This window comes from Panthera tigris, chromosome F3 (assembly GCF_018350195.1).
Source record: "Panthera tigris isolate Pti1 chromosome F3, P.tigris_Pti1_mat1.1, whole genome shotgun sequence".
NCBI classification, from domain to species: Eukaryota; Metazoa; Chordata; class Mammalia; order Carnivora; family Felidae; genus Panthera; species Panthera tigris.
In genome coordinates, this window is record NC_056678.1 from 1,664,691 (window position 1) to 1,692,576 (window position 27,886).

A 27,886-nucleotide genomic window follows, 5' to 3' on the forward strand; every position below is an offset into this window, starting at 1 on the left:
CAGGAAGAGGGGCTCTCATCAGAAGCGATATTCCCGGCCCCGTGACCTTGGACGTCCAGCCTCCAGAACTGTGAGAAAGTAAACTTCTCTTGTATGAGCCATCCAGTCTGTGACATTCTGTTATGGCGGCCAGAGCAGGCTAATGTGATTGATCGAATTTACATCTTTGATGGCATCGTCCAGGGATAACCGGATACAGTGACTTAGTGCCAAATTTAAGGCGTTTAGACATGTTTCTAAAATTTTGTCTGAAATGCCAGAATTTCTCCCCTAACATATAGGTACTAGGCCCTGTATGGACAAGATTTCCACAATAATATTTCCCACTGATCCCATTTTTCTCAAGCACTGACAACAAAGTTTGGGCTTTATTTCAGATGTTGTTCCTTACGACGTCACGAGACCAACAAGATTAGATTTAAATTTCTCATTTTAAAATAAATTGTTGATATGCTTTGATGCAAAACACGGACGTGTCATAGAAAATGAGTATTTTGCTGTCTTGATTTATAACTTTATTTATATTTATTTATATTTATTTTTTTATATTTATATTTATATTATATTTATTTATATTTATTTATATAATTAATTTATATTATATTCAATTAAAATTGAATTTATAACAATTCAATTAAATTGTTTTCTCATTTCATTGGATGTATGTTTTCTAACAAGCGGGACCACAAATCTAGAATGCAATGTGGGCTCAAATAGATATTATTCTTGTTTAAAAAGCTCCTGAATATTTCATGTTTGGAAATGCTTGAGTGTGTTTAAGCACCCGGGACCGGTCCAGCTGGGACGTCGGCAGGAAGCAGCGTGGGCAGATGACCAACCGATGGCAGTGAGAGGAGCTGCCCGGTGTTTGGTGCGTGTGAGGCCCCCAGACCCCCTGGGCAGCCCCAGCCGAGGCTGATACCGAGTTTCCTGCCGGTCAGGCAGGAAGGGGACTCAGAGTTAGATTTCAGTTGTTTTCGGGAGAATGAAGAGCAGGTACGTCGAGCAGGCGCGAGTCAGTAATCCGCGGCTGGCTTTTCCACGCGCGTGTATGTGCCACGCGAGTTATGTGAACACAGTCCTGAGTCAGACAGCGCCAGCTTAGATACACGTGCACGCGGGCTCCCACCGGGCACGGTCACTGAGCTCGGCACGCTGCTGCCAGCAGCAGACGTTCAACCCCAAAATAATTATCGTTGGGTAAATTACCCACGAGGAGAAGGTTAAAAAGCCCTGGGGGCGAGAGGTGTGAAGGTGTGAATCTTTAGATTCTGGTTTGAACAAACTGGCTGTAAAATGCAATTTGGGAAAACCAGGAGCGTGCGTGTGCAAGGGAGGGAGGGGCAGAGAGAGAGAGAGAGAGAGAGAGAGAGAGAATCCCAAGAAGGGGCTGAGCTGTCAGTGCACAGCCCGACGTGGGGCTCGATCCCACGAACTGTGAGATTGTGACCTGAGCCGAAACCAGGAGTTGGACGTTCAACCGACGGAGCCACCCAGGTGCCCCCCACCCCCCAAAGTCAGAAGTTTTATTGTCTCAGTCTATAAGAAGCCAGGGAATTGGGAGTTCAGGCCTGGTTTGGTGGCTCTATTATGTTGTCAACGGTTCTTGCTCTTTTTAGCTTTCCCATTCTTAATGTGTTGATTGCTTCCTCATTATTGCCGGATGGCTGCTGTACCTCCAGGAATCACATCTGCATTCCAGCGCAAAGGGGTACGTATCTCATAAGCTCCAAGACTGTCACATGGCCACTTGTGGCTGCATGGCGGCTCGGAAAAAAAATAAAACGGTTGCCCTTTCAATGTCTACGGTAGATGAATCCGTGTAGGTTGGTCGCTCAAAATCCATTCCCCATTACTTTCTCTCTTGCCTTCCTCAGGCAGTAAGTGTTACAGGCAATTCTTCCTTCTTCCTTCTTGTCTTTCTTCTAACTCCCTTGTGAAGGGGTTATTTATAACCTCACCAATTAGGCTGGGAATCCTGTGGGTCCCTGACATGTGCCCACCACCGCTAGAGAACATTTGTTGAATTAATACACTATAACTGCCTGCAGCTCTCACTTTCTGAAATTCTAGTCCTGGAGACAATTCTGCAGCAGGACTGGGGAAAGGTCAAGAAAAATAGAGGCTGAGATATGTATGGAGCCTTGGAAGTCAGAGTGGTGGGATGCGGGATTCAATTTTTGTTTGACATTAGATTTCGACGTAGACACTCCTGATTCTGATAATGCTGGGCCGGATAATTCAGACCAATCCTCCCACCATACACAGTTTAAAGAGCTGAATAAAATCTCTAAACAGCTTCTTAAAAGCATCAAAGACTTGCCCTGAGAGCAAGGACTTCTGGGGACAAGTTCGGAGAGGGGTCAGGATCCGGAGAGGTCAGCCCAGCAGTGGGGGCCAGTTTTGCCCTTTGGGGCATTTGCCGATCTGGAGGGGGGGGTGAGGCTGGGTTGGGCTTTTAGTGCTTTGTAGGGCTTGGGGAAAAGCCAGAGTCCAAGGACCACCAGGGCTTAGGATGTGATAAAAACCTGCTTCGGCCCCGGGATCCGAAAGGACAGCTCCTTGTGAATGAGGGTGAAGCGGAAAAAACCCGCCTCGGGCAGACCACGGTCATCTGGTTACCCCCGAAAATCTCAAACCGCGAATTTGGAGTAGGGCAATTCTAGAGTGCTCGTGTCCCCCAGACACCCGGCAAAAGATGTAGAAAATCCTCCTTGGAGAAAGATAACATCATCTCAGTCCTTGAACTTCTGCAAATAACTTTTTTTTTAAAAAAATACAATTTATTGTCGAGTTAGTAACATAACTGTGCACAGTGTGCTCTTGGTAGATGCCCATGATTCAACACTTACAACACCCAGTGCCCATCACCCACTTCCCCCTCTCCCCCACCCCCCATCCACCCTCAGTTAGTTCTCTGTATTTAAAAGTCTTTTATGGTTTGCCTCCCTGTTTGTAACTGTATATTTTTTTCTTTCCCTTCCCCCATGGGCTTCCGTTAAGTTTCTCAACTTCCACATATGAGTGAAATCATATGATATCTGTCTTTCTCTAATGTCACTTAGCCTAATTACCCTCCAGTTCTGTCCACGTTGTTGCACGTGGCAAGATTTCATTTTTCATCGCCGAGTCGTATTCCATTGTATATATAAACCACATCTTCTTTATCCATTCATCAGTCGATGGACATTTGGGCTCTTTCCATACTTTGGCTGTTGTTGATAGTGCTGCTATAAACACTGGGGTACATGTGCTCCTATGAATCAGCATTCCTGCATCCCTTCAGTAAATTCCTAGCAGTGCTATTGCTGGGACGTGGGGTGATTCAATCTGCAAACAAATTTTTCTAAAAAGTTTGACATACAGTGAAAACTGGACATATGAGGAGCTAGGACACCATAAGCAAGAACCAGCAGAAATAAAAGACACTAGATCAGACCTGGAAGGAACTCAAAATATTTGAGCGATGGCATTTCCCTTTGATATTTTCTTATTGTTTTGGGGCCACAGAATTTATATAGCATAATTACCACCGTTAAAAGAAATGATTGGTGGGGCACTTGGGTGGCTCAGTCAGTTAAGCATCCGACTTCGGCTCAGGTCATGATCTCACAGCTCGTGGGTTCGAGCCCCGCGTCTGGCTCTGTGCTGACAGCTCGGAGCCTGGAGCCTGCTTCGGATTCTGTGTGTCCCTCTCTCTCTGCCCCTCCCCTGATCACACACTCTCTCTCCCTCTTTCTCTCTCTCTCTCTTGAAAATAAATAAACATTAAAACATTTCTTAAAAAGGAGAAATGATTGGTATAACATCGAAAGCAGAAAACAGAGCTGGGAAGGAGCATACCACTATTCTGTTGCTGGTTTCTGAGATCAGTCAACTCTGGTGTTTGTCTCCTCTTTTCCATTTCCATATTTTCCAAATTTTCTTTAACGAGAATTGATACTGGGAGACACACGAGTGAAAGAGAAAGTGATCAAATGTATAACCCAGAGCACGGCTGGATTCACAGTGCACAACCTCCACAGCTGTCCAGGGTCCTGGGCTCAGAAGGACCTTGTGCTTGGTTTAATGCTCTGCTGCTTCGGTCTTGAAATTCTTCGTTTGTTTTGTTTTGTTTTTTTTTTTTAATGTTTATTTATTTTGAGAGAGAGAGAGAGTGGAGGAGGGACACAGAGAGAGGGAGACACAGAATCTGAAGCAGGCTCCAGACTCCCAGCACAGAGCCCCACGCTAGGGCTCGAACCCGTGAACCCCTAGATGATGACCCAAGCCAAAGTCGGACGCTCAACCGACCGAGTCACCCAGGCGCCCCTGTCTTGAAATTCTTAATGACTTTTTAACAAGGAGTCCTGTTTTCATTTTGTCCTTGGCCTCCCCAGTCCTGCGTAGCCAGTCCTGACCCAGAGGCAATCAAATGCTGATCCGATGATCCCGTGTCAACACTACGACTCGCCCTAGTAGGTGCACTTCGCCGTTGAAAGGCGTCTAGTTTCCAAGTTGCAGGTGTGGCCAGGCAGCCGCAGGACATGTCGAGGTACGGAGCAAAGTCCCCAGGGCCAGGAGCGTGCAGAGCCCGTCCTAGTCTGGGACTAGCTCTCCGTAAGCCATCCCTTCCAGCTCTCCAGCCGTTGGAATCGCAACCGTGAGCGGCACAGTTAGCACGCCAGGGTCCGAGCGGATCAACGCCGATGGGTTTGTTTTCGCGCGCACTCTGCAAGGTACCCGGTGCTCGGAGATCGGCTCCAAACCGTGATGCGCTTCCAGCCCCCCCACCGGGACTTGCCGGTCACGTTCCAGGACGTGTGCGCTTGCTTACTGGACGCGCTGACTTCTCTGGAATTTCTTTCACTGCCCTGTCAGACAGCCCCACACAGGAGGCACGGTGAGTTTCCCAGGCGCCGGGCCAGAGGCGTCAAGTGGGCACGTGACAACCCTGCGGTTTACTGAACGTGTAGCAACTTCCCGGCCCCTGCTAGGCTCTTACTTTAACCCCTTGAAATGGATTGGTGGTACCCTTACCCCCGCAATTATTTCAGATCAGGAAACCGAGGTTTAAGAAGGTTAAGAAAGTCGCCCGAAGAGGTCTGGCTCCAAAAGCACGTGCCCTTGACAACTGCACTGGACCAACGCCAACAACAGAGTCCCGCTCGGGGTCTGGCTGCCCCGACCCCAAAGTCAGATGGTGGCGGGGGGGGGGGAGGTGGAAGCTGCGAGGGAAAAACGCCACTGGGGGCTTTTGCAGGGGCTGGGGCGTGAAGGGCACGACAGTTTGGGAAAACCCACCCTAGCAGCCCTGGCCCCGCCCCGGCCCCGCCCCGCGGCCGCACGCCCGCCCACCTCCCACCCCCGCGCCGCCGCGGGCACCTGCGGGCGGCAGCCGCGCGCGCACACACCGCCCCCTCGCGCAGCGCCCACCTCTCCCCGCGCACGTGTTCCGAGGCCCCGCCCCCGCTCCCGCCCCCGCCGCAGGTGTCCGGGGAGAGGCGGGCCGGGAGGGCGCGCTCGCGGGACCGGGGCCCGGGCGTCCCCGCCGCGCCGCGCGGTCCTCGCCGAGGCAGAGGCGGCGGCGGCAGCAGGTGGAGCGGGTTCCCGGTCCGGGCCGGGGCTCCGGGGAGGTCGGGTCGCCGCGCGGGGCACCGGCCCCTCCGCACCCCCCCCACCCCCCCAGACCTGTGCTCCCGGAAGGGAGCCGCCGGCTGCTCCGGGGTCCGCGGGGGGGAGCTCGCCGGGCGGCGCGGGCGGGGCCCCGGTGGCGCGCCCGCCTCCCCCTCCGGCTCGCGCGCGGGAAGCGGCGGCTCTTCCCCGGGACTCCGGGCGCTCCTCGCGCGGCCCTCGCCGGCTTTGCCTCGGGGGCCCTCTAGCCTTGTCCGCCGGAGTTCTCCACCGACCGCTTTCCTCCATTTGGGGACACTTCCCGCCGGCGACGCCCGAGCGCCCCCTGAGGGTCCGGCCGCCGGAGCTGCGGGGTCCCGGCCCTGCTCGCCGCCCCCGACCCTCGAGAGGCTCTCCCGCCGGCCTGCCTCCCCCCAGCCTCCGGCCTCGACGCGGGGGTGCGGACCTGGTCCCGTCTGCGCCCCCCAACACCCCCGGAAGGAGTGCGGTCCTCCGAGGCCCCGCCGCCGGCCATGGCCTTCACTTTTGCCGCTTTCTGCTACATGCTGTCCCTGGTGCTGTGCGCCGCGCTCATCTTCTTCGCCATCTGGCACGTGAGTAACCGGCCGCGGCTTCTGACTCTTGCCGTGCGCCCCTTCCCGGCTTCTCTGAAGTGCACCTGAGGCAGGGGACAGGTGGCGGCATCCCGAGCCGGCGGCCCCGCGCTCCCTCGGAGCCCGGCTGCTGGCGGGAGGAGCGCAGGTTCCCGGGCGAGCCCCCCACCAGCCCCGGTGCGGGGCCCGGGGCGCGCGGCTGCAACCCCCCGCCCAGCCGGCTCCTCCCTGCCCGCAGTTGCGGACCCGGCGGTTAGTCGAGTAACTGTAACAACTAACCCGGAACGTGTCAGCGTCTGGCCAAGGCACGTTTGGAGACAAAGTGGGAGAGGGCGCGCGGCGAGTCGGGACCGGAGGGCAGGGGACCGGAGGTGGAGGTCGCCTGTCCCGCCGCGAGTCTCCCCGTCCTCCGCTGCCACCAGCCCCTGCAAGACCCCAGCAGGTGGCAGACTGTCGGCGCCGGCGTCCCGCCGCCCTCCCCGGGCTACGCGGGCTGGGGGCCGTGGAGGTGGGCCGCGGGTCTGCAGGCGCGCTGTGGGTCCCCGGCGTGGAGCGCTTCTGCGTGGGGGCCGGGGGAGGCCGCAGCGCGGAGACCAAGCAGCGCCGGGCAAGCCCACCGCCCTCAAGGCCCCCTGCCCTCGCCCGCGGGGGGCCGGTGGGGAGGGGAATGGTGAGGTCGCCAGTTCCGGATGGAGCCCGCGGCGCGCAGCCTCCCGGCCCAGCGAGCCCGGAGGCGGGGAGGGACCCTGGGATGGATTCCCGGACGCTCGTCTCTGGCGAGCCCTGCGGAGCGCGCCTGCAGGGGCAGGTGCCGGGGAAGCAGACCAGAAGGGTTGCGGGGTGGGTGGGATGCTGGTGTTTCGTAGGAGAGGTTTCTAGAGCGTGAGACTAGGCTCGCGCAGCCCCTGGTACAGGCTCTCTGAGAGCGAGGACAGAGACCGGGCGGCAGGGAAGATGCTTGCTGGGCTTCCTTCCACAGCCCCAAAGTGAGAGTTGACCTGGGTGGTCCCCAGGCTTCCCCTTGCGTCTGGATGGTGCAAGTCTGTGCATCAGTCGGCTTAGGAATCTAGGGGGAATTGGGGGTGAGGTGGGGTGGGGGGAGAAGGAATTCAGACACAGGAATTTCAGGGCGGATCAAAAATCCTGCGGTGGGAAGTGATGGCATTTTGTGGCCTCTCCTCTGCCCCAGGATCCCAGGTCTAATCCTCACTACAGCATTGAGTCTAGAAGTTGTTGACGGTTATTAGGGGAGAATGAAACTTTACCTAATTTAGAACGAAAAGGGGTGCAGGGCAGATCATGCCCAAACAGGGCAGCACATACGTGCTCATGTCTTCAAGGGAGTTTTCTCTGCTTCCTTGGATTTGGGGAGCTTCCTTGCATTTCAGAAGGCTCATGATTCCCTTGTTTCAGACACTACACTTGCTGTTTCTTCGTGTCTTTGCCTTGGCTAGAGGGTGGCAGGAACCAGGGACTCCATCCAACTGCCAGGATTGGAGTTGTCTGAACAAGCCTCTGAAGCAGAGCGGGTAACCAGCAAGAATAATTTGCTGTCACTCAGGGGAAGATAATAAATAATTCAAGAGCAGGTTAATTAAATGGATGGTGGGTGCCGCTCGTTGACTAACAGATGTGTGAATCAAAGCCAGGCGTGCCGTGATCCATCGGCCCGCCAGCCAGGTCCCCAGCGCCCACCCCCTTGGCCAGGGGTAGTTGAATGCTGTCAGGTCCCGACCAGATTCCCAGTGGGAGTGCTGAGATTCCAGTTTCTAATAATGAAAGGAATCTGTGCTGTTTGAATCCACATTAGAGGAAGCGTTCCCGAGTCTCTAGCCTCTTGTTTCTTTCGTCTGTTCCTTCTCCCTTCCTCCGGATCAAACAGCCCAGAGCCTCCCCTCATTGATCGGGCTGCTGAACACTGAAAGGGGAAATCGATGCACATGTTGTATGTGTGGGTGTTGCTTATATGGTGGTAATTACTTCAAGGGAAATTTAGGAGAGCGAGTTCTGGGTTGGGCGGTGGTTTGCTTTCTTTCTGGCTTCTTCCTCAGATATTTTTTGATCTGATAAGGCGTATCGATCGCTTAGCCTATGTGAACATCCCCAGGAATGAATTGGGCACTTAACATACACCGCAGCTGGGGACATGCCCCGTTGCCGGGTCTAGGCCGTAAGTCACGAAGACAGCACTTTCTTCTTGTCAATGGTCCACACCTGCTTAGGGGTCACGATGGTGGCTACTGGCATTGAGTGTGGACAGCAGGCCGGTTCTAGGCACCGACTGTTTACTTCCCACCGGAGGCCTGGGAGAAAGGGTGGCTGTGGCCATAAGCATATTGCTTTCAAGTCTCATGTTTCACTTTGAAAATTTATTTGCGTTTTTTTTCAAATGAAAATATTTTGGATTACCGGTTAATTTTACATCAGACTCTATTTGCCACATTTGGAATGTACAGAATGTGAGGGTTTGTTTTCCGGTGTGTTTGTGTGTGTGTGGCTTTGCATGCCTGTGGGCACATGGGCTCTTTCTGCCCCGGAAGCCCTTTACTCCTCACAGCAGACATCTTATGGACCAGGGAACTGTGGATCAGAGAGGTTATGAAACTTGCACAGCTGCTGTGTGTCAGAACTGGGACTGCAGCTGAGTCCGAGCCTGGTGTGCCCGTGTCTTTTTTCCAGCTGTGGTTATTACCTTTGGCGTGTTTAACTTTGATAATAGTGGATCACGCTTTTACCCAGAGGATTACGTTTCTCTGCATAAATACGATATCTGGAGCTGGAACTTCTGGCTGGAATCATAATCACAGAGACACCTAACGTGTCCCTTTTAAGAGGAGGAGATTCTGTTTCGTTTTGTAAAAAAAAAAAAAAAAAAGTCAGTGTTTCTGCTTATAAAACGATACAGGCTCCTTGTGGAAAATTTCAAAAATACAGGGACATCTATAGAACAAGATCACCGTTAACCTTATTCTCCAGAAAAGATTTGGGCGTTTCTTCTTTCAAACATTGCGTGTTTTAAAAAATTGCCTCTGGATGTTTAGAAGGAAGAAGAGGTGTTGTGAAGGGTTTCGGATGTGGACTGATGTCCGTTTCCAGCCAGGATAAAATGAGCAGCGTTTACTGGCACCAGGCCTCTCAGCACCAGCTTGGTTGGGCCTTTTGCCGACTGTCACGTTTGTATAAATACAGATGAAATCAGTCTTTGAAAAGATCAAAGTTTCATTTTCAGGGTTTTGGCTTTTAAAGGTTTTTTTTTTTATGTTTATTTATTTTTGAGAGAGAGAGAGAGAGAGAGAGGGCGAGCGTGAGTAAGTGAGTGGGGGAGGGGCGGAGACAGATGGAAACAGACCCCGAAGCAGGTTCCGGGCTCCAAGCTGTCAGCACAGAGCCCAACGCGGGGCTCGAACCCACAAGCTGTGAGATCACCACCTGAGCCGAAGTTGGACACTTAACCGACTAAGCCACCCAGGCACTCTTAAAATTTTTTGGTACCTAGAGTCACTTTTAAGAACACTTGAGTTTTGACAGCATAGGAATAAAATTAACGCCCGATAATACTTGCTCCGGTTCCGGGCAGTGTGTGCCTCGGGAGAGGTTTCACACCCTGACAAAGGATCACAACACGTGTTCACCAAGAGGCGGCGTTGCGGGCAGAACGTCCTTGCACCTGGGCCTTTCAGCCAGTTCCAGCCTGTCACAGGTCCAGCCCTGGGGACCGAGTAAGCCTCTCAGGGTTTCCAGGCGTCCATCTGCAAACGTGAAGTGGCTTATGTGAAATGGTAGGGTGCCGGGGGCTACACAGCCTGTTTTTTTGAGACCCTGCTTTGGTCTGCTTGGGTAAGGGTGCCTGTTCCGTCTGGGACAGCCCATCCCCTCTTGCAGCTGAGGTCCCTAGCAAGCGGTGTGGACGCCTCTCCAGCCCCCGCCTGGAGGAAGGAAGCTCCGTGAGCACCTGTTCTGGGTCACCGGGTTTCTCCAGAGCCGGGATGGTGCTCGGCAAGTACGAGGGCTCAGCGAACACCCGCAGGATAGCTTCTCCTTCTCCTTGGGCTCCACACGCTTCTGGCCGATGGAGCTCGTTTCTCACGTGGCTTCTGCCCCCGGGTGGTTTGGGCACGTGTGTTTTCTGCCGTCCCAGTACCTGGAAACTTGGGAACCTGTTGTGTTCCAGAAGAAGACTGGCCATCGCGGGCGGTGCAGGGCGCGGGGCGGGGCTTGTGTGGGGGGCACGGGGTGGGGACAGGTGCTGGCTGTTCCCAGAGAGAGCGCCTTCCATCGGGTGTGACAACTGGGCTGGCTGCCCCTGCAGGGGACAGCCTACAGCATCATCGTGGTGGGTCCCCCACCGTCAGGTGGCAGAGGGGAGGGAGGAGCAGAAGGAGGGGCATGGGCCCCCAGCCTGACTGCTCGATGAGGTCCCCGGCCTGGCTGGGGTGGGATGTTGTGGGCCCACAGTGACGTCTGACTGTGACGTTCGAGTTGCTGAACAAACAGCAAAGGCAGATACGGTTGTGATCGGAGCATCCTCCTGTCCTGGCCCTGCAGCCGTGCTGGGCCCAGTCCCCTCCTGCACTGCGAGGCCCATTCACCTGGCTTGACTCCCGTCCGGCACCCCCACCCCTGCCCACGGCCTGCGTGGGGTTCTCCGCTGCTGTTCTCCCTCCGGGCAGGTCTGCAGACTGGCTCCCTCCCCACCCCACGCCCGCTGCCCGGTGGATGTCCGGTCTCCTGTGTCCTGTCGGCCATGCCCTCAGGGGTCCCCGCAGGACCCTGCATCTGTCATAGTCTCGTGCCCTCTCCATGGCCCCTGCTTTTCTTGGGGGGGGGGTTGGGCAGGGCTCTCTTGCATGCATTCTGCTGCCCTGGTCGTGGCCCCATGTGACTGGGACCATTTCCTGTGCCCCACCCTGTGCCACCGGCCCTCACCCACCTCCAGCCAGCTCTCACCACTGCTCTCGGCCCCTTGTGCTCATGGTCTCCGAGGGACCCGCCAGGGACTCCCTGTCTGCCGTCTGCCCATGCCCAGGGCCGCTGGAGTGGGGTCGTGTGTGGCTCACCTTCACCTCCTGACCCCCTGGTCAGGTGATCCTGGCTGGTTCTTTCGGCTCCTGCGATGCTGTTCCAGATCTGTGGTGTTTTCCCAGAGCCCCTGAAGGCCCAGCCCTCTCCTTGCAGAAGATCTCCCTTGGGGCTGACGGAGAGGGCACAGTCACTGACAGGGACACCTGGACGCCTGCCTGTCCCTGAACTAATGCCTCTGCTGCCACATTTCTCCTTCCTTCCCAGACTCGGAGCCTCTCCTGCCGGAGGCTCCGTCTTCCCCTGCTGGCACCCGGGGATGTTGCCCGCCTCCTGTCCCCAGTTCCCGCATCCTCGACCACCGGTCCGTCCTCCAGATCTCTGAGCCTGCGGATGAGCCATTTGTCCGGGCCCTCCTGACTCGGGGGCCGGAGTCGCCTCACCTCGTCCTGCCTCCCCGCTCCCTCTTTCTGTTCTTGTAGCAAGTGCACAGAAAAGCAGAGTCCGAGAAGCCCCCTGGTCGCGTCATCTGGAATCAGCAGATGTTAGCGCTTTGTTGCTTTGATTTCTTGTCCACACTATTTCAGGCATTTATTTCCTCTGGCCTCTGCCTTGCGCCCACCTCTTCTCCGGTGGCCATGGCCTCACGCCTACCTCTTCTCCGGTGGCTGTGGCCTATCTGTGGCCTTGACGCCCTGGCCCGCATCCTCCTCGTGGCTGCTCTCATGGCCTCTGTGTTCCTCCTCGTCTCCTCTTCCTCCCCTGCCTCTACTGACCTGTGGCTGCCCAGTGCCCGCGTGCCAGTGCCCCCGACCCTGCAGACTGTGTGCCGGGCGGCCTGCCCCACACCCTCGGCCGTGCCCTCCCCGTCCCCGCGGTGACCGCCCACGGTGGCCCGGTCTCCCCGTCAGCATGTATCCCCGCCCCCCCGCCCCGCAACCTCGGCCCAGGCCCTCGCTCTCAGAGCGTGCCCTTCCAGACCAGCACCCTTGGTTAAATGTCACCGGGATGACCCCCACCCCCCAGCCCCAGCCGCCGGGAGTGACCATCGTTCCCGCTAATAGGACCTCTCCGTGTTACCTTCCTACCACTTTCGTGGCGGCCCAGTTAACAGTTCGACCTCATTCCTGGTCTTCCGTGTTCTGGACGCTCTCACCTTCCTGCAGGTACCTGCTCGGGCTGTCCCCCCGGGGCACTCTGCCCACACCTGTGTTCACCTGCGCTCCGCCCCAGCCTCTGTCCTCGGCCCCCTGGTCTGAGCACTGCCGCCGGACTGTAAGCTCTTCTGGGGCGGGAACTGCCCCCCTCATTTGTAACCTGCGTCCTCTGCAAACGTCCCTGTGGTCGGATCTGGGTAACTTACTGCCCCAACCCAGGCTGACAAACTCCCGCTCAGCGGACGGTCTCCCAGACCCTCCTGGTTACAGCAGCAATCCAGGTGCTTGTGAAAAATGCACGTTCCTTGGCCTCACTGGAGGCCCGTCCGGGAGGTGGGAGCCCAGAATCCCCGAGTTGGGGGAGACGCTCGATGCGGCGTGTCAGCCTGGGTGCTGGGGAGGAGGGCCACGCTGGTCTGTGGTTCCGAACGGCAGATGTCGGGACGAGTAGCCGTCACACGGTCTGACAGGACGATGTTGGGGCCGCGCCAATTAATGCTTCGCGATGGCGGGCGCACGGCGTCCCGCGGCACCTGTGTTTGACCATGGGTGATGGTGATATACACCATTCTTCTGTCCCTTGAGGGCCGGGTGTGGACAGTCCCCTTGTGGCTCAGATAAGGCAGATACTAAGTGCCAGCCTGATGTCTTTGCCATTTGGATTTCTTCTGACTTGCTTCTTCTTCTGGGAGAGGGAGGACCCTTAGAAAAAGGCTGCGGACTGTGTTAGCTTAGAGAAGAGAGTCACCACGTCCTGGCATGGCACTGTGGCTGGGCACACGAGGTACACACCCAGATCCGTGGGGCTGGAGGTGGAGGCGGGATCTTTTGTAGCCGGGACCTCTGTGTGTCAACACAGGTGACTGAGACTTGCAGGAGCTTCTTTTAATGCCTCTTGGAATGTGATTAATTCCTGTAAAGGTTACCGAAAATCCCAAGCGCACAATTAAATCCTGAATTGGTCTCTGAGTACCAACCCAGAACCCAGCGATGAGGCTGGCAGATATTTTTAATTTGACATAGAAAGAGAGGCAGGCACGAGACATTCTCACACACGCTGAAATAAAGCCCAAACACAAAACACTGAAAAAGGTACAGAAATCAAGAGTAAGCTGCGAGGCTGTCACGGAGCCACCGACATGCCTGTGTGCTCAGCGTCCGGGGTGTGAGGATGGCACAGCCTTGGTTGGGGGGCTCCCTGCCACGGGCATGCTCCCGGCATGGTGGCCGCGTGGCTCGGCCGCTGGAGGCTGTTACAGTGTCGTGTGTCCGCCTCCGCGGGTCCACGTCCGTCTCACGCCCCGGCGCCACAGCACGCCTAGGTTTGTGTTTACTCCTCCCTCTTGGACCTAAGTTCTGCACGTTCTTCCACGTGTGACCACGTGTCTTGCCGTGGTCAAGCCTGCTTGGGCTCAGCAGCGACCCCTGGGAAAGCTGCAGATTGTTGGCCCCTGTCCACAGGCGACCCAGGGTCAACGTGTAGGTGACCCGGGGTTAGCGCACGCATGTGACCTGGGGTTAGTGCACGCATGTGACCTGGGGTTAGCATGCACACGTGACCTCGGGTTAGCGTGCACACGTGACCTCGGGGGTAGCACGCACACGTGACCTGGGGTTAGCGCGTGCCTCAGGCTGCACGTCTGCTGTCCGTGAGATAGAATTGATGGAGGGCAGGCTCTGCCGTCCCTGTTATGCATTCGTGGCCACGATGAACAGGTGCGGAGCGTGGCTGTGGTCGGTGGCTCTGACTGGTTGTGAGGGGAATGGCAGTCGCCTCTTTGTAGCCTGGTTTGTGTTGCGAATCCAGAAGCCTCCTTGAAGAAGAGGGAGCCAGTGGCTTTGGGGACAGTGATGGCCACCCCCGGGGAGTGCCCGGCTGTCCAGCGAGCGCGTGGGTGCCTTGCACCCGGGCCGAGCCCGTCTCTCCGAGCCGAGTGGACGCAGCAGTCCCAAGGGGACTGTCAGAGGACCGGCTCGCCCCCCCAGGCCTCGGCGCCCCTGTGTGACGGGGCTCTGAGAACGGACCTCCCGTCACCACCTGGCCCCCACGCTGGCCTCTCGCTGAAGGGTTTGTGGGCGCCTCTGTGACGGGCAGGCAGAGGAGCTCGCCTGCTCTTGCCGCCTTCTTAGCCCAGCTGGTGCCGATCAGGGCTGTGGAGCCGGACGGGCACACCTATCCGGTGCCCCTCATTTCACCGTCTGGTCCAGGTCCAGACTTGGGCAGCCTCGTCAGGACCCCGGGTTTGTCCGCTTCTGGCCTTGGCTGGCCTTTCTCTGAGTCTGCCTGGCTACCTGCCTGGGACGGGGACCTCACGCGGCCTGGCGGTTTCTACCTTGGGCTCTGTCTGGCTCCCCTGCTCTCTTAACTTTTATTTATTTTTTTTATGGTAGTGAAATACACGTAACATAAAACTTACTGCTTTCACCCAGTTTTAAGTGCTTGTTTCAGTGGCATCGAGCACATCCCCACTGTCGTGCAGCCCCCCCTCCCCCGCCCCCCCCAGAACCTTCTCCTCCCGAACTGAAACTCTGTCCCCACCAAACGCCGACCCTCACTGCCCACCCAGCCCTGGTACCACTGCCCTCCTACCTCCTGCTTCCCATCTCTGTGACTGCTACCACTCCATGTGCATGTGTAAGCCTGTGTCTGGGCACAAGTTCAGTGTGCGTGTGCAAGCCTGCATCCGGGTGCGAGTTCCATGTGCATGCGCGAGCCTGTGTCCGGGTGCAAGTTCCATGTGCGTGTGTAAGCCTGCATCTGGGTACAAGTTCTTTGTGTGTGTGTGTAAGCCTGTGTTTGAGCATATCTGTATGCGTGTGTAAGCCTGTGTCTGAGCACAAGTTCCACGTGTGTGTGTAAGCCTGTGTCTGGGTACAAGTTCTTCGTGTGTGTGTGTAAGCCTGTGTTTGAGCATATCTGTATGCGTGTGTAAGCCTGCGCCTGAGCACATAGAACTTGTTCTATGTGCGTGTGTAAGCGTCTGTCCGAGCACATCCGTGTGCGTGTGTAAGCCTCTGTCCATGCACAAGTTCCGTGTGCGTGTGCAAGCCTGTGTCCGAGCAGGATGCCCTGGAGATTCCTCCGTGTTGAGGCGCATGTCAGATTACATCTGTTGTGTGTGTTCCATGGTGTGAATATCCGTCCTCTGCTGGGGCCGCCTCGGGAGGGGGGGCGGTTATGTGCCCGTGCTGCTGGGGACACGGGCGTGCACATATCTCTGGTGCCCCAAAGTGGAAACACGGGATGGAGTGGAAATTCTGTGTTCTTTCCAGGCAGAGACTCTGGTCCTGCCTGTGCTGCGCCAGATCCGTCTGGACGTCTGACCCCTGGGGCTGGCCTCTCTCCGCCTTCCTCCTGGACGGGGCTGACCAACAGCACAGCAGCACTCGCCCTGCGTCCGCTCGTGGGCTTGGGTATCTGGTCCGTGTTGCTGCGTTCCTCGGGAGTCCTCAGGTCTTGTGGGAGAACAAAGTAGTTACAGAATATTTTGTCAAGTTTCCGCTTTGGGTCCTGGGTGTACAGGTTTTATGGGATGCAGCTCTTGGCTTTGCTGGGGGAAAACGCCCCTTGGCGCAGTCATTTCTTCCTAGGGATTTCCTCTGGCAGAAAACAGCGTTTTCTCCCCGATTTTAGGCCTGAGAACTGAGGAATGCACCTGAGTGAGGAACGGAGAACTCAGGGATCTTGTGAAAATGTTGTTGTTCATTAAAGCCTTATTTGCATTTCCGCTCTCACAGTGTAGGAGGAGGCCCGGAGGCCCAGCTCTGCGGAGGAGGCGTAGGCGGCCGCCAGGGGGAGGACCAGGCAGCTCACCTGGGCAGGGAGGAGCTGGGAGAAGGCGTTTGTCAGCTCATGGGGCCCATTAGGAGGATGGCTTCATTTTCTAGTCCCTTTAAGTTGCCTTGAGTCACAAAAGTGGCTTAAAAAAACCAAGGAGGTTTGTAAAAATGTAATTTCCCTCAGTTTGTCTGTCCCTGTCTCTCACACACAGTTACCAGCACAACAAAATACTCCGTAACAGTGAAAACCCCACCCTTTCCTGGCCGCACGTTTTGGGAGGATGCCTTTGCTTTCCTCTGTCCCCCCACCCCTGGGTGAGTGTTGGCGGGCCGGTGGGGGAGGCAGGGAGTGCCCGCGTGCCCATGGTTTGGGCTGAATCCCTCCATGGGGGCAGTTGACCAGACAACATTCACCCAGCCCTGGTCTGCCTGGGGGTGGTCAGAACCTGGAACTGCCCGTTTTGGGGGTTGGCTGGACGCCCTCTGGCCAGAATGGAGTTGTAAGTGGTCCTTTGCAGTGTCTGTAAAAACCCTAGATGCGCTCAGGACACGTTTCTGACTGAATAACACCCTGATCTCTTTTCTGTCTACCACATAAGGAACCGCAGGCCAAGACACCGCGAACCCACGTTATGTCCCCTCTCCGTCCCTTGGCTTCCCATGCCCAGATTTCTCAGGATGTGGCGGCACGGTGCCCCACCGCCCCCTGCGGCTCCTCCCGCCGACCAGCTGCTGGGAGTCTGCGGCGGGTGGGGAGGCCTGGAGTCAGGGGCGCCGGGGCCTCAACCACTCTCTGTCTCCTTCCCCCGTCCTCTCTTGCTTTGACCTCCTTTTGTTCCTTCTTGCTGGCGTAGATCCTGGACCTGCCAGAGGCTGCACAGTATTACTGAGCCCAGCCGGGGGGCCCCAGGGCCAGGTGGGTGGCTGGCGGCGCCCCCTCCCCCAGAGCGAGGAGAGCTCTGGGCTGACATTTCCAGAGCAGCCTTGGGCGTCGTTGCTGGTTTCGCCTTCACACGGTCCATTTTGGCGCTGGGATACGGCTCTCCTGCTGGGGAAAAATGCAGGGGAGGAACGCAGAATCTTGGAGCCGACTTCCTTGTTTTTTTCTTATTGGCAACTGATTCATGAACCCTAAAAAAAGAGTTGATGGCAACACAGCCAGCTAGCCATAGCAGCCCAGATGGTCCTCTATATAATAGAGACATTTGTCTCTTGGATAAAAAAATATTTAAATGTGTTCTGTGAGCTGATTGAGAAAAGGAATCAGCAAGTGCAGGGCTTGTGGGCACGGAAGAAGCCCAGTGATTCCAGCCCCCAGAGTGCGAAGCTTAGGAAGTGGGAATTGGCGGTAGAGAGGGCGGCTGCGAGGGGGGCCCTGTGGGAGAGATGGCTCCAGGGTGCCCCCCCACCCTCCCCCCCGGCCCGCAGGCCGGACGTAACCCACCGTGGGGCGGGCTGCGGGCACGGGGCATGGGGGCCAGACCCGTGTGCACGTGGACGTGGAGGGGCTGCCAGCCGGGGTGGGTTCACAGCAGCTGTGGGGAGACCAGGGCCAAAGAGAACACGTTTGTGCCAACCGTTTCCAGATCCCACACTGAACAGAGAGGCAGACGATCCCGTTCCCCTCCCCTTCTCGCTGGAAATGGCGCAGGCCTGGTTGCCGCGCGTCCTGGGCGGGCCGTTGCACGGGGATCCTCGGGCGATCGGGGGCGTCGAGCTGTCGCTGGCCGCTTTGTGAGCAGGGAGGGGTGGGTGACCGCCCGGGGCGGAAGAGGGTAGTGGCGGCGGGCAGGGACGCGGGATCGTCATCTGGAGCTGGGGATCGAGCCAGATGCGCAGAGCATCAAGCCCCTTCCTCGTTACTGGAGCGTGACTCATCCCAGGGTGGTTTTTCTTGGAGGTTCTGAGGGCGATGAGGGAACTGAGCCGAGGCCAACAGAGCATATGTGCTGAGTGCAGAGAAACGAGTGGAGAGAAATGTGTTTCGTCTCGACACCCTTTTCCCTCATTGGCCGGCGTTGGCAGTTTTAGAACCAAAAGTCACGCCCTGGAAAGGGGCTGGCAGCTACCTGGGCAGGTGCTGATGCCGAACGGTGTTCTCCCGCACCCGCTGTGTGGATGTGCAGTCCCTGAACCTCCTGGTGCGTGTGCATGTGCGTGCATGTGAGCGCACATGTGCCCGTGTGCATGTGTGTGAGCATGTGTGCAGGTGCGTGTGAGCATGTGTGAAGGTGAGTGTGCAGGTGTTTGTATGTGTGGGCATGTGTGCAGGTGCATGTATATGTGTGAGCATGTGTGCAGGTGTAAGCGCACATGTTCCCGTGTGCATGGGTGTGAGCATGTGTGCAGGTGTGTGTGTATGTGTAAGCATGTGTGCAGATGTGGGCAGGTGCGTGTGCATGTGTGAGCATGTTTGCAGGTGCATGTGAGCGTGCATGTGTGCAGGTGTGTGTATGTGTGAGCATGTGTGCAGGTGTGTGTGAGCGTGCATGTGAGCATGTGTGGAGGTGAGTGTGCAGGTGTGTGTATGTGTGGGCATGTGTGCAGGTGTAAGTGCACATGTTCCCGTGTGCATGGGTGTGAGCATGTGTGCAGGTGTGTGTGTATGTGTAAGCATGTGTGCAGATGTGGGCAGGTGCATGTGTGAGCATGTTTGCAGGTGCATGTGAGCGTGCATGTGTGCGGGTGTGTGTATGTGTGAGCATGTGTGCAGGTGTGTGTGAGCGTGCATGTGAGCATGTGTGGAGGTGAGTGTGCAGGTGTGTGTATGTGTGGGCATGTGTGCAGGTGTAAGTGCACATGTTCCCGTGTGCATGGGTGTGAGCATGTGTGCAGGTGTGTGTGTATGTGTAAGCATGTGTGCAGATGTGGGCAGGTGCATGTGTGAGCATGTTTGCAGGTGCATGTGAGCGTGCATGTGTGCAGGTGTGTGTATGTGTGAGCATGTGTGCAGGTGTGTGTGAGCGTGCATGTGAGCATGTGTGGAGGTGAGTGTGCAGGTGTGTGTATGTGTGGGCATGTGTGCAGGTGTAAGTGCACATGTTCCCGTGTGCATGGGTGTGAGCATGTGTGCAGGTGTGTGTGTATGTGTAAGCATGTGTGCAGATGTGGGCAGGTGCATGTGTGAGCATGTTTGCAGGTGCATGTGAGCGTGCATGTGTGTGGGTGTGTGTATGTGTGAGCATGTGTGCAGGTGAGTGAGCTCAGGTGCATGTGTGTGCATGTGTGTGAGCATGTGTGCAGGTGACTGCAGGCGCCTGTGAGTGTGTATGAGCACTGTGTGGGTGTGTGAGCATGTGTGCAGGTGCGTGTGAATGTGTGCGTGTGCGTGCATGTGTGTGCGTGCGTGTGTGTGAAGCGAGGGCTCTGGACAAAGCGGTCTCCGAGGTCCCCGTCCGGCTCTGGAATCCTGTGGTTCTTCCGTGCTCCCTACACGCATCTCGTTCTCTTCCTGTTCTCCGTGTGTGGCTTTCTTTCCCACGGCCTTGCCGGGCACTTGGGGTCAGATTCCCGAGCAGGGCTGTATCAGCTGAGGTTCTTCGGGGTCGGTTCTGGCCACCTTACTCAAAGGGGTTTTTGGGAAGGGGGGTGGAGTGCACATACGATGCGTGGCAGCTCTGGGACACAGACCTGACTCACGGAATAACGTGGGTTAGGCCACTGGTCTTCCTCCTCCTGTCCTTGAGTCGCTGCTTCTGAGGATGGAGAATCTTCGAGGCTTGTGCCCCTGTTGGCACGTGTGGCACTGAGGGGTGAGTAGAAGTGTCCTGGGGTCTCCAGGCACCTGGATTCACCGTCCCATGGGGAACTGCACTCAGAGCGGGGAGGTGGTTCTCCGGACAAAGTCGGACCAGTGTGGAAGGGGCCATAGATGCTGGGGACCAAGACACAACAGGTGTTCAGGACCCGAGCTCTGCAGCTTAGCCATCACCTCCCCGGTGTTCAGAGAGAGCTTCCTGGTGCCCAGACCGTGTGCCGGGTTATCCCAGGGAAGCTGCTAGAAGTTCAGGCAGCCTCGCGCAGGGCTGCCGTGCCCTGGCCAGGAGGCTGGATGTGCAGGACTCGCCCGTTCGAGTGATGACCGTCCGCTGCCCCAGAGTAGAGGCTCCACCTTCTCTTCCTTAAAGTGGTCCACGGGGGCCACGTGACGCGCTTCCATGGCACGGCACACGTCTTGCCTTCTGAGCCCCCAGCTTTTACCCAGTCCGCTTGGTGGAGAACTTTGCAGGAATTTAGCGGAGCACTTGCTCACCAGGAAGGACTGAGCAGCAGGCGTGCGAATCAGGAATAAGAAAAACGCGTCTTGCGAGCTCGCAGTCTCCCACGCTGCTTGGCCCCAGATTCTGGAGGATAAATGGGAAACTGAACCCCGGCTCTTCCCTCTCCTCTTGGAAGAGCAACCCCCTGGCCCAGATTCCCACCTCTGCCTGGGAGACGCCCCCTCTCCCTGTCGGCGCACGTGTGACAGTGCTGAGCCTCAGTTCCCTGCTTCGCGCACAGCCGAGGGCAGGAGGCCCCGTCTGCCCCAAGGAAGGTGCCCGCTCTGTGTTCCCGCCAGGAGCCGGGAAGGCCGGGAAGGCCTTTCTCAAAAATAATAATGTTAAAAAATTAAAAAAAAAAAAGAAAGGTTCTTTCTTGGGCTCCTGGGGGCTTCAGTTGGCTGTGTCCGACTCTTGATTTTGGCTCAGGTCATGATCTCAGCATTTGTGGGTTCGAGCCCCGCATCGGGTTCTGTGCTGTCTGCGCGGAGCCTGCTTTGGATCTTCTGCCCCTCTTTCTCTCTGCCCCTCCCCCATGTGTTCTCTCTCTTCCTCTCTCTCTCTCTCTCTCTCTCTCCCTCTCTCCCCGCCCCAATAATAATGAAAAAAAAAAAAGGCCCTGTCTTTGCAAAGGGTGTTGGTGTCCACTTTGGGGAAGCCACCTGTGCCCTCGGTGGTTCAGACTCTCGGGGCCCATCCACTGATGCTCTGAATAATTTATTTACCCCCCCACCATCACTGCTGCCTCTCGAGCTACTCCCTGCTCACTGGTGTCCCTGCTCAGGCGGGCAGTGGCCAGAGGGGCAGGTGAAATGGAAATCCTTTCCGGGCCCACCCTGTTGGGCAGGGCCTCTGCTGGACTCCCGGACCTATTTTGGGCACTGGCGCATTTCTCCCGGGAAGCAGGCTGACTGTCAGAGGTTACGGACCTCTGCCCACAGTGCACCTCTGTTCTTCTCTGCCATGTTCTAGCGTCTCTCACAGGACGGGACACTGGCCTGTCTCCACCCCTGGGGACTCCTGGGATACTGGCCCGTCCCCACGCCCGGGGATTCCCGGGACACTAGCCTGTCCCCATCCCCGGGGACTCCCAGGACACTGGCCTGTCCCCACCCCCCCAGGGACTCCTGGGACACTGGCTGTTCCCCCCAACCTGGGGGATCCCAGGGACACTGTCCCCACTCTCAGGGACTCCCTGGACACTGGTCCATCCCCATCCCCGGGGATTCCTGGGGCACTGGCCTGTGCCCATCCCCCCGGGGACTCCTGGGACACTGGCTGTCCTCTCCCCACCCCCAGGGATTCTGGAGACACTGCCTGTCCCCACCCTCAGGGACTCCTGGGACACCCCTGTCCCCACCCCCAAGGATTCCTGGGACGCTGGCCTGTACCCACCCCCAGGGACTCACGGGACATGGGCCCGTCCCCACTTTCCTTTTCCGTCAGTAGTTCATGGGTTGTCAGCTGTGGTACCCCTGGGCAGGGTTGTCTGATTGGTCAGGAAAGCTAAAGCGAGTCCCGTCTACACCACCACCAGTGAGGCCCATGGCCGCCGTCTGCCTGCCACGGCTCTGCCCCCTGCTCTGCCCTCTTCCCTGACGGCGCACTTGACGGGAGGTAGGACGCGGGCCTGTTCGTGGAGCCCGTGAGGCTGCAGGCACGGATGCTCCCACACACTTGGCCGCCAGAGGCGTCTGTTCCTTTCAGGGCATCTAGAGCATGGCGGGCCTCACGCTTCGGGGTGCCTGCGAGGCAGCGGGACTGTCGTGAAATTCTGGCAGTTCCTGCTCTTGGGGATGTGCGAGGGCTGGGCGTGTGTTCGGACACACGGGTGTGTTAGCGATATTTACCTGCCCTCCTGTTTTGTGCGGGGGCGTGGGGGGTGGGCATCGTCGCTGGTGCCGTGTGCCCGCTCCTCCGGGCGCTGGCGTGTCCATGGGGACGGCATTCTGTCGCGAAGAGCCTACGAGTGCCCGTCTCAGGTGAGCAGCGGAGGCACAGAGGTGTGGCCGTGGCACAGGTGGCGTGTGGCCGAGCCAGGACCGCTCCCTGGCCGCCCGGCCCCCGCGCGGCTCCCGGCCAACACGCCACCACACGTGTCTGCTGTGTGACGCCTTTTGGGAACCGTTTCAAGCTCTCTGTGCTCTGTAGAGATTTGTTTGTTTGTTTGTAAAGAGAACGATCGGTCTTGATTCCACGCATCTTAAAATTGCACGGATGTGAGCGGGTCTGATGGCGAGCCCGTCATCCCGGCACGGAAGGCCTGACCCTCCGGGAGAAGCTACGGGTCAGGTGGGGGAAGGGTGGGGCGTTGGGAATGGGTGCTGCTCTGGGCCGTGAACCCCGAGGGCCCCGAAGGGACACGTGTCAGTGCCGCCAAACGTGAAAATCAGGACACGGTCTCTTCCACAGCCTCCCGCACGGTCCTGGGTGTGGGTCCCCAGACATGTCTGCGGGCCGTCTGTGGTCTTGCCGGTAGCTGGAGAGCGCGTTTGCCGAGCGTGCGCTTTGGTTTTGGCTCTTACATTGCTGTCCTCAGATGCATTTCCTCGTAACACAATTATCGCACACAATTATCGCACGCGTTCCAAGGAACAGAGCAGGGCCCGCCCTGGAGCAGGCAGCCGCGTGCGGGAGAAAATGCATGTGGTCGGTGCACGTGCTTGCTGCGTCTGCAGACCGTCTTAGGCGCGCTGCCTTTTGGACCTTGGTTCTAGCCGCATCCGCGTGGAGGCTCGTTTGCAGTGAGCAAACCGGAGAAAATGCAGCAAGATGTTAAGTATACCTGGTCCTGCCTGAGCCCTGTGGGCCGGTCATCTGGACTGGAGTGACCCAGGCAGGACGGTGGGTCGTGGAAGCAAGACGGGGCGGTGGGTGGGGGGGTGGCAGGTGCAGTGGGGGAGGGGAGGGCAGCCTCCCCACTGGGGCTGGAGGCTCAGGGCCTGTGGTCAAGAGCTGGTCAGAGCATGGACGGAGCGCGGTCAAGCCTGGCGGGCGGTGTAGGTGCAGCCATGGGCACCTAGTGCGGTGTGTGAGTTGTGGCAGAGCCCATGACCCCGGGGACCTCTTTGACGGAAAGCCCCAGCGAGGCGGGACCCGGGTGTGCCTTGATTTGCCCGTTGCCCCAGCTCCCAAGCCGCACGCGGCTCCAACCCTGTGGAGGAGACTGAATCCGCCTCCCAGATGATCTCGGTCCCACATGGGGGCTGTGGAGCTGGGCCCGAGGACCTTGGAGAGGGTGCACGCGGCACATGATGTCCGGGGGCCTCGCAGCCCCGACACCCGCCTGGATGCATTTGTTGAATTGAGGCAAGCTGCAGATCTTGCGGGGGGAAGGCATCCTGACGCCCTGTCCATCTGTCTTTGCTCTGTCCACTCTCCGTGAGTTTGCCTGGCTGCACGAGGGCAGGCCACTGTCCTGTGGACGCCTGACCCTCCTCCCCAGCAGCCTCGTGGTCAGCTTGGGACCTGGTGTTTTCCTGCCAGGCCGCAGTGTCACCTGCCACCGCTAGAGGGTGGAGGCTTCGGGGACAGGGGAGACGGGGCCCTGGGGAGGGGGCAGGGAGGGGGGCGTGGGGAGGGTGGCCAGCAGGCCTGTGTGGGTATGGGCAGGGAGGGTGGCCGGGAGGAGGGCAGCGGGGAGGGTGGCGGTGGTGCAGCACCTCGTGGGCAGACCTGTGCTCTCCGCTCTCCAGCGCTGGCCTTCCTTGCTTTGGAGGAGCAGGCTTGCTCAGAGGGGTGTGGTCTACACCAGGGAAAGCTCGAGGCCCCCTGCCCGCCCGCCTCTCCTCTGCCTCTTGCTTCCCTGCTCCCTGGGCTGCCCGGTGCTCGATGCTCCCGTGGGTGCCAGGCCCCCACAGACAGCCGGCCTGGCTCCAGGACGGAAATCCAGGAAGAAGGGACAAGGACACTTGGTGTGGCCCTGTCCCCTTGCCCCTTCCTCAGCTCTGCGCTGCGTTGCACGTCTGTCCCAGAACTTGCCATGGGGGGTGGAGATGTGGAGCACTCCCAGCCTGCTTTCAAGTCTGGGCCATGCGACACAGTCTCTGTGCTCCTGACGCGCCTCTTTGCAAAGTGTGGGGGGCAGTGAGGCCCCGTGGAGGGTCCCGACACCCGGGCCGGCCCAGCCTGGAAGGAGGACTGGACCCCTCGTGGCCTGTCACCGCCCAGACATCTGAGGAGGACAGGCGTACCCAAACCCGCTCACGTTCACCCCTCCCGCCGCCCCCGACCCCAAATGGAGGAATCCACGTTGCAGTGAGCTCTCTTTTCCCGGCCACCTGTCCCTGCAGGAGTTAATAAGGACCGAAATGGCCGAGTGGCCGGAAGCAGAGGGCCGTGTTTAATTCATGAATCAGATAATCTCCCGCCCTTGGCAACGCACAGGGTGTTTTCAGCCCTGAGCAGGGAGTCCTTAGGCAAACCCATGTGTTTAAGGTTATTCTTCTTCAGTGAGTCCCTGTTTGTCAGTCGCTGTGTTTGGACTTACAGGGCACAGGGGTCCTGCCTCCAGGTAGTGAGTATAACCTAACGGGTCTGGGACGGAGGCTCACGTCAAGTCCCGTCTGGGGACGTCGCAGAGAGGTGGCATTTATATGGGCCTGAGCGTCGTGACAGGTGCACAGAAGGATGGAGGGGTCGGTCCCGAGGGTCCAGATGCATCTGGAAGAACTCGAGAGGAGTCTGGCTTGGCTTGTCCGTGGAGCGTGATCTCTGAGTTGGGACTGCTGAGGCGAACGGGAGTGCGTGACGCCCCCTTGCCTGGGCCGGGGACTGGCGTGCACAGAAGGTGGCCGTGTGGTGGCTGGTGGGGACCTGGTTCTGTGTGGCCAGGGCTGTGGCAGGAAGTTCCCACCCAGGTTGAGGGTCAGGACAGGACCCAGTGAGCTGGCCCGGAGCCCCCAGGAGAAGGCGGTGCTCAGACACTGGGCAGAACGTGGAACAAACAGGCTACGAAGCCCCCGAAACACACAGCACCTCGGATCGCTGGTTGCTCGGTGGAAGACGCCGGTCTGAAGAGGCTCCGTCCCGTGCGATCCCAACTCCAGGACGTTCTGGAAAGGGCAAAGCTCCGGGGACAGTAGAAGATCAGGAGTGGCCGGGTGCTGGGGGAGGGAGGCGTGAACAGGCAGAGTGCAGAGCATTTCGAGGGCAGAGAGAATACTCTGAGTGCTACTGTCCCGGCGGACACCTGTCACTGTCCGCATGTCCGGACCCACAGCACGCACGCCACCAGGAGTCACCCTGATGTCAGCGCTGGGCTTCAGGTGGCCGCGGCGTGTCGGTTGAACAAACGTCCCGCCTGGTGTGGGATGCTGGTGACGGGGAAGCCGTGTGTGTGTGGGCACGGGGACTCTGAAAAACCTGTGTTCTCCACTCCGTTGCCGTGAACCTGCAACTGTGCTAAAAAACACGTTCTGTTTAAGAAACAACTTGGGGGAATGTGGTCTGACCTCAATCCTGGAGAATACCGAGGCTGGCGCGGGGCCGAGACCCCTGGGCTGGGTGGCAGAGTGGCGCAAGAGAAAGCAGGTGGGAAGCCAGCCAGCGGCGGGGAGATGGTCGGAGTGCCAGCCGCTGCTCCGGGATCGGCACGACCAGCAGGTGCGGGGTCTGGGCGGCTCGGGCTGGCTCAGGGCATCGGCGGCCGGTGGCTAAGAAAAGAGGTAAAAATCACTGAAGCCTGAGCCCCTCTGGGAGGTGCCCGCGGGCAGGGGGTGTGGGGAGCGATGTGGATGAGCTCTCGTGTGGACGTGCTGACCTTGAGGTGTGGAGGAAGATGGGGGGGCGCCTTGTGCCTGGAGCAGGGGAGCGGGCGAGGCCGTGCAGCAGGAGTTGGGAGTCTAGAGGTGCTGGTGGAAGCGGGGGGAGGGGTGACCTCAGCAAACGAAAGGTGGTAGAGACGGTCTTCCCCTCCGCGACGCGGTCGTCACGTGTCTGTTGGCACCAGGCCCCGTCACCGGCGATCCTCATCCTCCGGAGCCGTTTTGGGGCGAAGAGCGCTCTTGGGGTCGGGGAGAGGTTTGCTCGTCGTCCGGGCGTTCGAGCTAGCGATGCGTTTCCCGTCCCCTCACCCTGGGATGGTCTGCGGGAGACACAGACGGAAGGGTCGGAGCGGCACGCGGTCAGGACTCACTCCGCTGCGCTGGAGCCCGGGGCTCGCGGTCAGCCCGCACGGGAGTCTCTGCGTCCTCTCAGCTCAGGCGCAGACTTTGGGACGGGCTTGCCCCCACGCTGCAGGGGTGTCACAGAGCCGAGGAAGGTGGCAGCACCCAGCTCGGCAGAGGGGCGGCGTGCAGGGCTTCCTGAATGTCCGGTGCACGGCCCTGCTGCCTGCTGGCAGGACCACGTCCCGGGGTGGGAGGAGCGGGAGGTGCTCAGCTGCTGTGTGAGCGAGGGGCAGGGCAGGGCAGGCCCGGCCCGGTGGCTGTCGTTTGTCCCGCGTGTGAACCGTCCGCCGTCCCTTGTTCCTTGAGTTTCTTCCTTCCTGAGTCCCCGGCCTGCACAGCCAGCCCTTAGTGGTGCGGCCTCCTGGGGTACTGTGCTCCCCAGGTGTAGGAAGCAGGATGAGGGCCCCCAGCGATGCCCACACCCCAGTCCCTGGGACCCGCTGCTGCGATACCTGATGTAGCCAAAGGGGCTTTACGTTTGTGGTTAAATTAAGGATGCCCAGATGGGGAAGGGGTTGTCTGCTGGGCCCGACGTGACCGCAAAGGTCCTTTGGCAAAGGGGGCGGGAGGGCCGGAGTGATGTGGTAAGGAGACAGATTCTCGCCCGAGCCTCCAGAAGGGACACGGCCTCGTCGGTACTTGATTTCAGCCCCTAGGGGACCGGTTTCAGAATTCTGACCTCCGTTGTGAGCTGTTAGGATTGTGGCAATTTGATACGGCAGCTGTAGGAAACGAATACGCCCTCCTCTCCCTGTTTCCGCGTGTACCTGGAATCTTGGTACACAAGAAGACGCCCGGTGTCACTTCCTGGCCGAACAACGAGTCCCACATTTGCCGCCACTCGAAGCCGCGTTCTCTCTGGCGCCGTTTGAGATCTACCTGGCTCCATTTGGACACACAGACGCTCGGGGGGAACTTGGTCCGGGCGAGGAAATCCCCAGGGCCCCTCCGTCAACTCCCGGGTGCAGAGCGCGGGTGCAGGTCTGCTGGGTAGGGTCTGCAGTGGTGCCAGCCGAGTCGTCCTCCTCCCCGCCTTTGTTCTCTCTCATTGCGAATTCACGTAGGGGGGGCTCCTGGCAGGTCTGCGCACGCCGTGCTCGACGGACTCCTAGAGGTCTTTGCCTTGGTGGAAATTTCCAGTAAGCGGTGTGGCCCCTGCGCTGGAGTCGTTCACACAGGCTGCAGGCGTGACCGGGCAGCACGAACACAACGGTCGTCCCGAGAAGAACGGGTCAGAATGGGTCATCACGTGCAGAAACGCTCTGTGGCGGCGCAGGGAGCCGCGTGCGGGGAGA

General features: G+C 58.4%; 1 protein-coding gene across 4 annotated transcripts in view; it reads left to right on the plus strand.

Annotated features, from left to right (window-relative positions):
* Window positions 1-5,816: 5,816 nt before the first annotated feature.
* CNIH3 (cornichon family AMPA receptor auxiliary protein 3) overlaps window positions 5,817-27,886 on the plus strand; it is an 88,693-nt gene continuing 66,623 nt past the window's right edge. For all 4 annotated transcript variants that reach the window (XR_006214034.1, XM_042976495.1, XM_042976498.1 and 1 more), the window contains exon 1: window positions 5,817-6,206. Coding sequence is in view for 3 of the 4 variants with exons in the window: in XM_042976495.1 (XP_042832429.1) it covers window positions 6,126-6,206 (81 nt within the window). In the remaining variant the exon portion in view is untranslated. The remainder of the gene's footprint in view (window positions 6,207-27,886) is intronic.